The sequence below is a fragment of the Zeus faber genome (genome assembly GCF_960531495.2).
Source record: "Zeus faber genome assembly, chromosome: 19".
Lineage (NCBI taxonomy): Eukaryota > Metazoa > Chordata > Actinopteri > Zeiformes > Zeidae > Zeus > Zeus faber.
The window spans coordinates 3832189-3844956 of NC_137206.1; the positions used below are offsets into that span (position 1 = coordinate 3832189).

A 12768-nucleotide genomic window follows, 5' to 3' on the forward strand; every position below is an offset into this window, starting at 1 on the left:
TCTTCCCTCTCTACCTGGAGGGGCGACTTCGACAGGCGACAGTTTTCCAAATCACAGCTTCTACTCAGTGATCCATCACGTCGGCTTTGAACCGCACGACAGTCCCTGCGGATGCGTTTCGAATCAACCTTCATCAGTCACATGAAAAATTGTTTTGGTGTTTCAGTCAAACTTGTCTTGAACAAATGAGACGTATCGCTGTGTTGACATGGAATCACTGTGGTTATAACATAGTACTTAATTGGTCTATCACCTTATATATCATGTGATAGTCATGTTATGACACAATACTACCACTTTACTACATAGTGTTACCCTGGAATGACTTTGGTTGATGGTTGTACCTTGCTATATGGAACCACAGTGTCCACCTCTTTATCCAGACGCAGAATAACATCATATTCCACTCCGCCTTCTTCGAGGTAATTGGATAAATTCCCCACGACTAAATGGATGATCTTCCCGGTCGTGATGATGGTGTTTGGTATGTTCTGGTGATGATGTGATGATGTCATCGCTCAGGGTGCGATGTCTCCGCCGGGCGATTAGCAGTTAGCGACTAGCGTCACAGAGTCCTTTGTGTTTTTATGGCGCTCGTAAAGAGCCGCTGCCCTGCTGATTTGGCTCACAGCCGGCACAGGCCTCCATCGCTCCCAAGGACACGTTAGATGGTGATAAGGTGGAACTGAGGACAACACGTGGCGCGGGCTCACACTGTGGCGGCGGAAAGAACTTAAAGCTCAACGTCTCGGATCCGCTGCGCAACGCTCCACACGCCGGGGTGTGATAACGACAGGAACGTATCTCACGCCCGCCGGGCTGTCTCTGTTAGTAGCTTGTTTGGTCGCCACGACAACGGTTGGCGAGGTGAAGTGGGCCGCCTTGTGTAGGAAGTGTGACAGGAAGTGATGTCGTGAGAACATCAGGAAATCAAACTGCATGTGAATCAAACAAACAAACAGAACCTTCTGCAAGACCTTTCCAGCGTCTAGCCATCCATTTATCCGTCCATCCATCCATCATCCACCCATCCATCCATCCATCCATCCATCCATCATCCACCCATCCATCCATCCATCCATCCATCAGCCACCCATCCATTCATCCATCCATCCATCCATCTATCCACTCATCCATCAATCCATCTATCCATCCATCTATTCATTCATCCACCCATCCTTTTATCCATCCATCCATCTATCTATCCATCCACTCATTCATGTCCATCCATCCACTCATCCATCCATTTATCTATCATCCATCCATCCATTCACCCAGCCACTCATTCATCAATCCATCCACCAATCCTTTCATCATCCGTCCATCATCCATCCATCTACCCACTAATCCATTCATCCATCCATCAATTCATCCATCCATCCACCCACTCATCCATTCATCCATTCATCCATCCATCAAACATCCATCCACCCATCCATTCACCCATCCATCCATCCATCCACCAGCTCTGTTCTGTTTCCGTTTTCAGTTTGACTCATAGAGTTGAGTGAAATCAAATTGCTGCTGTTCCCCCTCACTGCCACAGGCGGCGCTATTTAGCCAGTTTACCTAGCCAGCTTACTTAGCCAGCTTACTTAGCCAGTTTACTTAGCCAGTTTACTAAACAAGCTTATTTAGCCAGTTTATTTAGCCAGCTTACTTAGCCAGTTTACTTAGCCAGTTTACTTAGCCAGCTTACTAAACAAGCTTATTTAGCCAGTTTATTTAGCCAGCTTACTTAGCCAGTTTACTTAGCCAGTTTACTTAGCCAGTTTACTTAGCCAGCTTACTAAACAAGCTTATTTAGCCAGTTTATTTAGCCAGCTTACTTAGCCAGTTTACTTAGCCAGTTTACTTAGCCAGCTTACTAAACAAGCTTATTTAGCCAGTTTATTTAGCCAGCTTACTTAGCCAGTTTACTTAGCCAGTTTACTTAGCCAGTTTACTTAGCCAGCTTACTAAACAAGCTTATTTAGCCAGTTTATTTAGCCAGCTTACTTAGCCAGTTTACTTAGCCAGTTTACTTAGCCAGCTTACTAAACAAGCTTATTTAGCCAGTTTATTTAGCCAGCTTACTTAGCCAGCTTATTTAGCCAGTTTATTTAGCCAGCTTACTAAACAAGCTTATTTAGCCAGTTTACTTAGCCAGCTTACTAAACAAGCTTATTTAGCCAGTTTATTTAGCCAGCTTACTTAGCCAGTTTACTTAGCCAGTTTACTTAGCCAGCTTACTAAACAAGCTTATTTAGCCAGTTTATTTAGCCAGCTTACTTAGCCAGTTTATTTAGCCAGTTTATTTAGCCAGCTTACTAAACAAGCTTATTTAGCCAGTTTATTTAGCCAGTTTACTTAGCCAGCTTACTAAACAAGCTTATTTAGCCAGTTTATTTAGCCAGCTTACTTAGCCAGCTTATTTAGCCAGTTTACTTAGCCAGCTTACTTAGCCAGCTTACTTAGCCAGCTTACTAAACAAGCTTATTTAGCCAGTTTATTTAGCCAGCTTACTAAACAAGCTTATTTAGCCAGTTTATTTAGCCAGCTTACTTAGCCAGCTTATTTAGCCAGTTTACTTAGCCAGCTTACTTAGCCAGCTTACTTAGCCAGCTTACTTAGCCAGTTTACTTAGCCAGCTTATTTAGCCAGCTTACTAAACAAGCTTATTTAGCCAGTTTATTTAGCCAGCTTACTAAACAAGCTTATTTAGCCAGTTTATTTAGCCAGCTTACTTAGCCAGCTTATTTAGCCAGTTTATTTAGCCAGCTTACTAAACGAGCTTATTTAGCCAGTTTATTTAGCCAGCTTACTTAGCCAGTTTATTTAGCCAGTTTATTTAGCCAGCTTACTAAACGAGCTTATTTAGCCAGTTTATTTAGCCAGCTTACTTAGCCAGCTTATTTAGCCAGTTTATTTAGCCAGCTTACTTAGCCAGCTTATTTAGCCAGTTTATTTAGCCAGCTTACTTAGCCAGTTTATTTAGCCAGTTTATTTAGCCAGCTTACTAAACAAGCTTATTTAGCCAGTTTATTTAGCCAGCTTACTTAGCCAGCTTATTTAGCCAGTTTACTTAGCCAGCTTACTTAGCCAGCTTACTTAGCCAGCTTACTTAGCCAGTTTACTTAGCCAGCTTATTTAGCCAGCTTACTAAACAAGCTTATTTAGCCAGTTTATTTAGCCAGCTTACTAAACGAGCTTATTTAGCCAGTTTATTTAGCCAGCTTACTTAGCCAGCTTATTTAGCCAGTTTATTTAGCCAGCTTACTAAACGAGCTTATTTAGCCAGTTTATTTAGCCAGCTTACTTAGCCAGTTTATTTAGCCAGTTTATTTAGCCAGCTTACTAAACGAGCTTATTTAGCCAGTTTATTTAGCCAGCTTACTTAGCCAGCTTATTTAGCCAGTTTATTTAGCCAGCTTACTTAGCCAGCTTATTTAGCCAGTTTATTTAGCCAGCTTACTTAGCCAGTTTATTTAGCCAGTTTATTTAGCCAGCTTACTAAACAAGCTTATTTAGCCAGTTTATTTAGCCAGCTTACTTAGCCAGCTTATTTAGCCAGTTTATTTAGCCAGCTTACTAAACGAGCTTATTTAGCCAGTTTATTTAGCCAGCTTACTTAGCCAGTTTATTTAGCCAGTTTATTTAGCCAGCTTACTAAACGAGCTTATTTAGCCAGTTTATTTAGCCAGCTTACTTAGCCAGCTTATTTAGCCAGTTTATTTAGCCAGCTTACTAAGCGCAGGTTCAAGTAGAGAGTTCACTCCAATCAAGGACACGCCGTCGTCAGTTTCCGTTGCAAAAGCATCCAACACTGAGGGAAAGAGCTTTCCAGCGTCAGAGCCCTTCAACGGACACTTTACCACTCATCTCCATCGTTGTTGTTGCTGTTGTAAACTGTCAGACTTTCCTTCATCCTGATTGGTCGCCTAAATAAAATGGTGATGATATGAGCTTTACTGAAAAAGACGAACCAAACAGCAAAATGGTCCGTCCTGTACTGTCCTGGTCCGTCCTGGTCCGTCCTGGTCCGTCCTGGTCCGTCCTGTACTGTCCTGTACTGTCCTGTACTGTCCTGTACTGTCCTGTACCGTCCTGGTCCGTCCTGGTCCGTCCTGTACTGTCCTGGTCTGTCCTGGTCCGTCCTGGTCCGTCCTGGTCCGTCCTGTACTGTCCTGTACCGTCCTGGTCTGTCCTGGCCCGTCCTGTACTGTCCTGGTCCGTCCTGGTCCGTCCTGGTCCGTCCTGGTCCGTCCTGGTCCAGCTCCTCACCAGGATCTCAGCGTTTCTGAGACTCAGTGTTTCCGTCTCGTCTCTCGCTGTGGCCTCTAGATGGTGTGGGAGAGCGGCTGTGTGGTCATCGTGATGCTGACGCCTCTTTCTGAGAACGGAGTGAAGCAGTGCCATCACTACTGGCCCGACGAGGGATCCGACATCTACCACGTCTATGAGGTAGGACCACGCCCCGTTCAAGTCCTGAGAGTCTGGACTGGCTTCACCTTAAATTTTGCAGTTTCAAGGCTGGAAATGTGCTCGAAGCCAAATCACTTCAATAGGCAACAAATTCCATGTATCACACCTAAACATCAAGGTGCTTGAAATTAAGTTTGGAAAAGTTCTGGAAAAGTGCTTAAATTGGCGTGATTATGTCCTAACCCTGTAACTTACAAGCCTTAACCACAGTCAATTTCTCACGTGGTCAGTAGAGTGTTCCTGAAGCTCTGAGGTTTGGAGGAAACCTTGAGAAGGTTTCACAGAACGAGTAACCCCCTTCCCAAAGTGACCCATTTAAAAATGCAAGCCAACCGTAGAAAACTAAAGATGGCGACCAGAGCTGGTTGTGGTCCTGAGATGAGGCCCCGGCGCTGATTCCCCTCTGGCTGTCTGCAGGTGAACCTGGTGTCGGAACACATCTGGTGCGATGACTTCCTGGTGCGGAGCTTCTACCTGAAGAACCTCCAGACCAACGAGACGCGAACCGTCACCCAGTTCCACTTCCTGTCCTGGATGGACCGCGGGATCCCCGACTCGGCCCGCACCCTGCTGGACTTCCGCAGGTACCGTGACGATCGGCCTCATGGCGGTTAGATCACAGACCCAGAAGAAGCAAAGAATTGTCTGGCATAAAATGTGAGAAACGCGGCCACGATTTGAAATGTTGAATTTTTTCTTTCCATCGCCAGATAACCTAGCTGGCAAATTTAACTGAATGCTAGCTGGGTTATGACGTTAGAACTTGGAGGAGAGTTGTCAGAAACCCGAGGAGATGCGACTGAAGGCGAGTTTGTTGTTTCTCCTGAGTCTGTATTTTCTCTGGGTTCTTCTTCTCCGCTTGGTCCCACTTTCAGTGTTTTTGTTGCATCTTGGAGGATGGTCGATACCCTGAAGCCCCCTCTGGACACCGTCAGTATTCCAGGACTTGACCGGTGCTGTGATCTTTAGCCGGCATGTCAGTCCTTTTGGATACGGCTCTGGACGGTTTAGAACCTTGTGTGGATTTCCTGTAGTATGTACGGCACGTCCATGCATCACTTCTTCTGTTCTCCTTATGTTCTCAACGTAACGTTCGCCAACGTGTTTGAGGTGTCGGGGGGAGACCTTCTTCCATATGGCGCAGGTGCTTGGCCACGAGCAAACATCCGGTGTGTAATTCTCTCAAACACTGCCGGTGTCGCTCTGGAAGCATTTCACCGATCAGAGGAGGTCTGAGCAGCGTTTTAGGGACTGGGACAGTGACTTTGGTAGTCGAGGGGAAAACAGCAAAACCCAGTCCTCAAATGCCCTCTTAGGGTTCTGTTCAGGGTTAGCCCAACCCTAGCCCTAGGACCAGGTGGGCCCGCTCTGACGTTCGATGCTCGACCAGCCGCTCCCTTACCTCACCTCCCCCACCCCAACCACACCTCCAACTCCACCCTCCATCCAGCTGAGACGAGGCAGCAAATTAACAGTCCCTGCATGGCCTGGCCTGAAAAAAAAAAAAGAGAGGAGGGGAAAAGGAATATCCAACTTGCTTCAAACGGCCAATTAAAGAGGAGCTGTCTAGTTAGAGCCGGGAGGAGGGAGGGGGTCTCCGCTGGACGACCTTCTCCATTAGAGGAGCTGCTCGGAGGCAGCTCCACCCTCCGGGAGGAAGAGCCTCGGAACGAGGGAATGTTTTTTATACATGGATCCAAGCCCCTGTTTGTGCTGGAGATGGATGCACTGAGCAGAGATGGAGATCCGTGAATTGGACTTAGATCCAGATCAGATCCATGGTGTTTGGTGGACCTCCGTCTGGTCCTCCAGTAGATACAGCGCCAGTCACGCTTTCAGGTCCATGCGGAGCCAGAGACCGGGCGCCCATTTGCAACTTGGGGCCCAGACCTTGATGGGGAGTTCTTTAGTGCTTGGCTGTCTAGTTCTGGTGTAACTCTGGTTCTGGTGTGACTCTGGTTCTGATATGAGCCTGATGTGAACCTGGTTCTGGTGTAACTGTTTCTATGGTGGCTCTGGTGCCGGTACGACTCTGGTTCTGGTATGAACCTGATGTGAACCTGGTTCTGGTGTAACTGTATCCCGGGGTGACTCTGGTTCTGGTTCCGGGGCGACTCTGGTTCTGGTATGAACTTGGTGTGAACCCAGTTCTGGCGTACACAAACAATTTCCGGTGTGACTCTGGTTCTGGTTCTGGTGTGACTCCGGTTCCAGCGGCCCGGGTCGGGTCGGTCCAGCTCAGTGTTTAGCGGTTGCCAGTGTCATTTTTGTGATGTTGCAGCTAGTAATATGAGCCCAGTTGCATAGTCACAAAAGTGATCATTGGAAACTGCACCTTCTCAGCCAGGGCTGCCACACCCCTCTCCCCTCTCTCTCCCTCCCTCTCCCTCTCCCTCCTTCTCCCTCCCTCTCTCTCTCCCTCCTTCTCCCTCCCTCTCTCTCTTTCGTTCTCTCCATCCCCTCCTACTTTCATCTCCCGGTCCTGTATCTTGCAGGAGCACCCGCTGCCCTTGCAGTTTTTCCGTGTACTCCCTTGATTTTAACGGTTCTGCTCCTAATTCTCCTCTTTTTTCCCCCCACCGTTTGAGACACAACGAAACGTGAGGATTTTAAGTTCACGTCCAGACTGCGACTGCGATGCTGAGACGTTGTCTTGTTGTTGCCGCAGAACCAGGCTTCAACATCTGTGTTCATCGTGTGTTCCGCATTGTCTAATGAAATACTCTCATTCTTTATGGTGCACACAAAACTAAATCAATATGAAAGGTGTTATTTTGTGGAAATGCTCGTTGTAAGGTAAAAGCCGAATGAGGAGAGAGGAAATGAGAACGTGGTCGGTTTCCATGGCAACAGCGAGTTGTAAAGAGGTTTCGTGTCGGCCGCCGGCACCTTGAAACCTGCGTCCGCCACTCGGTTTGGAGCTGCTGGAGTTACAATAAATACAATGAATTCATAATGGAAGAGGAGGACCTACATTCAGTATAAACTATACCATGTGTATATATATATATATACACGCTTCATAGCCCATTTGGTATTTCATTCAGGGACGCGGCTTCATCGCTGGATGGGATTATTGGACCGACTCATTTGAAGCCATTTTTTCAGTTGATCCAATGATCTTTTCTGTGTATTATCTCTATTATTTCTCTTATCTATTCAAATAAATGCTTTCAACAAAAATGAAACATCTCTTCAAAATACAATTTTGCAGCATATTTATAATTTGGCATATCGTCATCCAATCAACACTAATATATATTTACCCTAATATAGCCTCATATATCCGATGCATCCTACGCTAACGTCACCTTTCTCCTTTTCTCTTCATTGCAGGAAGGTTAACAAGTGCTACCGCGGCCGAGCGTGTCCGGTCATCGTGCACTGCAGGTGGGTGCAGATAGATACCCCACAGAACAGTTTGTGGTTGTTTACGTACAGTAATATATACGACCTACATGGTTTCATACATCATCACATTTAGAGCAAACTCATTCATTTGCTGGTGTCGAAGGTGTTGGGGACTTTAGATTTTAGGATAAAAGTCGTTCTGATAAGTGTGGCATTTTCCTGTGCGGTCCATTGTATTTTATTGTATTTTATTGTATTTTATTTCACCCTCATCTCACCAGGGAAGCCACAGGGAGATTCAGTCCCTTTTCCAAGAAGGGCGGCAAAACGCCAAATAACAATAAAAGCAGATAAATGTTAAACAGCCTCAAGATAAAAGCACGGTGGTGAGACAGGTCGCCGGACGGAGGAGCCTTTTGGGTTTAAACTGAAGTGTAATGCAGTTTGTAGATCATCGTATTTTCAGTACAGCTCCGTCCTCACGAGGGTCGATCTCGGTTTCTCCGATGTGAGCACGTCTCCGTGGCCTTGTTTTCCTATTTATTCATCCGTACACATCCACAAATGCACTTTATATTCTCTATATTCTGTGCATTCTGTATATTTGGATGTTATTTTCGGGGGTTTTATGGGTGCGTTTGGCTCTCCTTGTTTTATCTTTTCAGGCTGCTCATTTTCCATTCAGCAATGCACCAATCTTTTCATATAATAATAAATCCACCCTCCTCCTCTTTGTGCAGTGATGGAGCTGGTCGGAGTGGGACTTACATTCTGATTGACATGGTTCTCAATAGGATGGCGAAAGGTAGGAGTGCCCCTCCCCCTCCTCCCCCCTCCTCCCCCCTCGCTCCTTCACTCTGTTTGGGGCCGAGCGTTTCCGTGGCAACGCCAAAGCCTCTCGTTTCCTTTTCGTCAGAGGGTCTCGGAGATTCATTAGAGGGTGACCGAGCATCGAGAGAGCGAGGGAGCGGGAGAAAGGGAGAGAGAGGAGGAAGAAAGGAGGGAGGAATGCTGCTGGCGGTGAATAGAAGCAAAACAAATCCTCCTTCACTCCAGTAATCACCTCCAAGACGCTCAGCGGTCACGTCCCCAAACCAGGACTGGATTCAGGTCCCAAACCCAAAAACCTGGACTGGATCACGCCTCAAACCCCTAAACAGCGGACCGGATTCGGGTCCCAAACCCCAAACCCCCGGCTGGATCAGGCCCCAAATCCCACACTGGGTTTGATTGGATCAGTTTTGAAAAGTTGGAAAACTTTCTTCAATTTGTTAAACCATTCTCTTTTCCTTTCCTGAACTTCAAATACACAGTACACCTTCTGGTCTAAATACAATTCTAAATTTCTCAATCTCGGACCAGTATCTGGGCTCCGTTCGCGTTTTAAATTCACCGATTTAACCTGAGAAAATAAACCTGTTATCGTGTTTATTTGCTTCCAAATATTTGGATAAAGTCTCAGCGGTGTGAACCAGCAGCCGCGCCGCGACTCTTTGTCCGGGCCAGGAAAGTCAACAGAGGGAACAATGGCCACCCTGCCCTCTAACCCGCGGCCCCGTGGCCCCGTGGCCCCTGGACCCCCCCGGTGCCAGGCCAGCAGCTGGTTCCAGCACAGTGCTCTGGGAAAAACCATTAACATGACAAACATCAGGGGTTTGAATCTGTTCACACAAAGAACGACGGGACAACTTTTAATTTGTTTGGATTCGACTCGTATGGAGAGGAATTTTATCTTTGTTTTTATTTATTCTCTGTTCTGTTCTAGACTCTCCGTCAGATTAGATTCGATTCTATTTTCATTGTTTATTTATTCTAGAAATCCTACGTTTCCTTATACGGGCAGATCCCAGTTTGATTCGGATACGACGTCAATAATATTAGTCTCTCCCAGTGGTTCCTCCGCCCGGTTCCTCCTCCCGGTTTCCTTCGAATCCTTGTGGAAGATTCCGCGGAGAACCAGCGTGATCCCGCTCTCGTTGGGCTGTCAGCCTTCGCGTGCACCTCCGCCCTCCTGGAAGATCAAAGTCCAGCTGCAGAGCTCTGCGTCCTCCTCATCTTCAGAGAAACATCTTGAGGACTCTGCAGCTCGCTCTCCTTTCTCCTTTCTCTCCTTTTGATTCTCTCCTTTGTTTGATTTGGTTAAAAGGGGAAAATCCTGAATGGATTCGGGGCTTGGCGCTCTGAGCTTTTCAGACGCGGCAACAAAAGACCTGAAACTCTCAGGATTCGATCTGGACTGGAGGACCACGTGGTGCCTCAGATGTACCTGCTCCGTCAGAGCTGGAGATGAAATGTTCCTTGTTTGTGTTTCATAAAGAATTACACCGTTGTTCACAGACATGACACCAATCAGTTTCCCACAAGATCCTGGATTCTAGAAGGCGATGCTTGGCGTTTTCACATCTTTTTCCTCCACCGACCGCACCCCCCTCTGAGCTGTGTGATATCTGAGTGGCTGCGCTCCAGCTCGTTCCAGGCGTGAATGTAGTCATTTTTTCGGAGGCTGTAGATTGACAGATGAGAGCTGGATTACACTGGATTACGCTGCTTTCAGCTCCAATCTGTGCTGTGTTTGCAGGCGCTAAAGAGATCGACATCGCCGCCACGCTGGAGCACCTGAGGGACCAGAGGGCTGGCATGGTCCAGACAAAGGTACGGACCCAGAAGCAGGCTCGGGGGCTGGGTGGGGGTTGGATGGGGGCTGGATGGAGGAGTTGTTTTGGTGCTGGGGGTGGGACGGTTGGTTTGAATGGTGGTTGGATGGAGGCTGATTGTGGGCTGGATGGGGTTGAATGGGAGGGATCAGATGTGGGGGCTGGGTGGTGGGAGTGGAGGGGGGGTTGGATGAGGCTGATGGGGGTTGGATGGGGCTTTGAATGGGGGTTGAATGAGGCTGGATGCGGTTTGAATGGGGGTTTGGTGGGGGCTGGATATTGCTTGAAGGGGGTTGGATGTAAGTGTTGGATGGGGATTGGGTGAGTTTTGGGTCTCTTAGTGCTGAAATGGCTGACATGATTGTGACGATAACGTCCTCCATGTTGTCCTGAGGAAGGTAGAGGACATCCTGTTCCTCTTTCAAAAGATGCATTATTTTTTATTTCATTTGATTTGCCTGTGGCGCTGCAGTAATATCTGAATAGTAATTTGTTGGAACTGTTATTCCACATCAGCGTGAGGCCGCACCCTAACGACCCAGAGCTGGAGCTGCTTCTCTGCTAAATAAACTCAGCACAAATTACTCAGCTTATTAAAAAAAAAGCGGAAGTATAATGGTTGATTATTTCAAAACATAGAGGCCAAATTAAATTACAATATTAAAATCTTTGTCTTTAAATCATTTGGCAGAAACATCAGTATTTCTACTATTCATATCTGATAATTTTGTCCCATTGATGCAGGACTGCGCCCTATAATAATAATAATAATAATAATAATAATAATAATAATTATTATTATTATTATTATTATTATAATTATTATTATTATTATTATTATTATTATTATTATTATTGTTGTTATCATTATTATTATTATTATTATTATTATTGTTATTATTATTATTATTATTATTATTATTATTATTATTATTATTATGCAACCCGCCCTTCTGGCTGCTATATTTTCAGAGACATTTTTCCAGACACTTTTTTTTGTGTTTTGTGGTTTTGCTCTTTTTGTATCAGAAGCTCAAAGTAAAGTATTATCAGTAAACTGTCTGATTAGTCCGTTTGCCACCCGGCCTCCATGGAGCAGAGGCAGAGCTCCCCCTGCTGGTACCTCTGCAAACAGCACCCTCCACTGCTGTTCATCAGACCTGAAACGCTGCTTTTTATGCTGCTTTTCATTCCTGACTTTCGCTCGAAGACAGAGGCACCTTCTCCCTGGGTGTAGTGGGGTTTTTTTTCACTGCACTTTTGAAATACCTAAAGAAATAAAAATAGAGAAAGGAAGGGCATAGCTAAAGCCCAGTAAAATCAGACTAAAAGTGACTCAGTATTGATCAGGGCCGTCCTGGGGTGAGACCGCGGCGGGCGTCGAAACACATCTGAAGACCGAAACTCCCAGCATCCTCTTTTCTGGGAGTGGATCCAGCGTCTGGGAGGTGGGGGTCCTTCAGGCGAGCATCGACCCAGCGCGCGGCGCCCCCCCCCAGAGACCGCCGTGAGTCCGTTTCACAAACAAAAGCAGGAGCGCTCGCCATGCGCTCCGAGAGGCAGCGTGACTCACAGAGCGACCTGAGGGATCGATGGAGGTTCTGAGGTGTTTACCTCCATGATGCTCTGGAAATAGATGGAGAAGGGTCACAGGTGTCACATCTTAATGCACGGACACGCACAGCAAACGGAATCTATTTATAGTGTTGAAAACTCTCTCTCTCTCTCTCCTTCTCTCTGTCTACAGGAGCAGTTTGAGTTTGCTCTGACAGCCGTGGCAGAAGAAGTGAATGCCATTCTGAAGGCACTCCCTCAGTGAAGTTTGATGGTTCCAAACCAACCAAACCATCTCACTAACCACCCGCCCAACCAACTACCTAACTACCCAACTGACCAACCACATAAATAACCGTCATATCTCTAGCAACAACCCCGTAAACCCCCAACCCTAACCCCTAACCCAACCAGTCACCCTAACCTTAACCCATGAACGACCCAACCATCTCTCTAGTCATCCCCTAAACAACTACCCAGCTACCCACCCATCCACCCAACCAACTACCCAGCTACCCACCCATCCACCCATCCAACTACCCAGCTAACCACCCATCCACCCATCCAACTACCCAGCTACCCACCCATCCACCCATCCAACTACCCAGCTAACCACCCATCCACCCATCCAACTACCCAGCTACCCACCCATCCACCCATCCAACTACCCAGCTAACCACCCATCCACCCATCCAACTACCCAGCTAACCACCCATCCACCCATCCAACTACCCAGCTAACCACC

General features: G+C 46.7%; 1 protein-coding gene across 1 annotated transcript in view; it reads left to right on the top strand.

The window, feature by feature from the left end:
* ptprn2 (protein tyrosine phosphatase receptor type N2) overlaps nucleotides 1-12288 on the top strand; it is a gene marked incomplete at both ends in the record, with an annotated part of 94928 nt that extends 82640 nt beyond the window's left edge. Inside the window, 6 exons of the mRNA XM_080020060.1 lie at nucleotides 4324-4443; nucleotides 4882-5048; nucleotides 7801-7854; nucleotides 8556-8620; nucleotides 10394-10467; nucleotides 12217-12288. Coding sequence (XP_079876186.1) covers nucleotides 4324-4443; nucleotides 4882-5048; nucleotides 7801-7854; nucleotides 8556-8620; nucleotides 10394-10467; nucleotides 12217-12288 — 552 coding nt within the window. The remainder of the gene's footprint in view (nucleotides 1-4323; nucleotides 4444-4881; nucleotides 5049-7800; nucleotides 7855-8555; nucleotides 8621-10393; nucleotides 10468-12216) is intronic.
* Nucleotides 12289-12768: the final 480 nt, after the last annotated feature.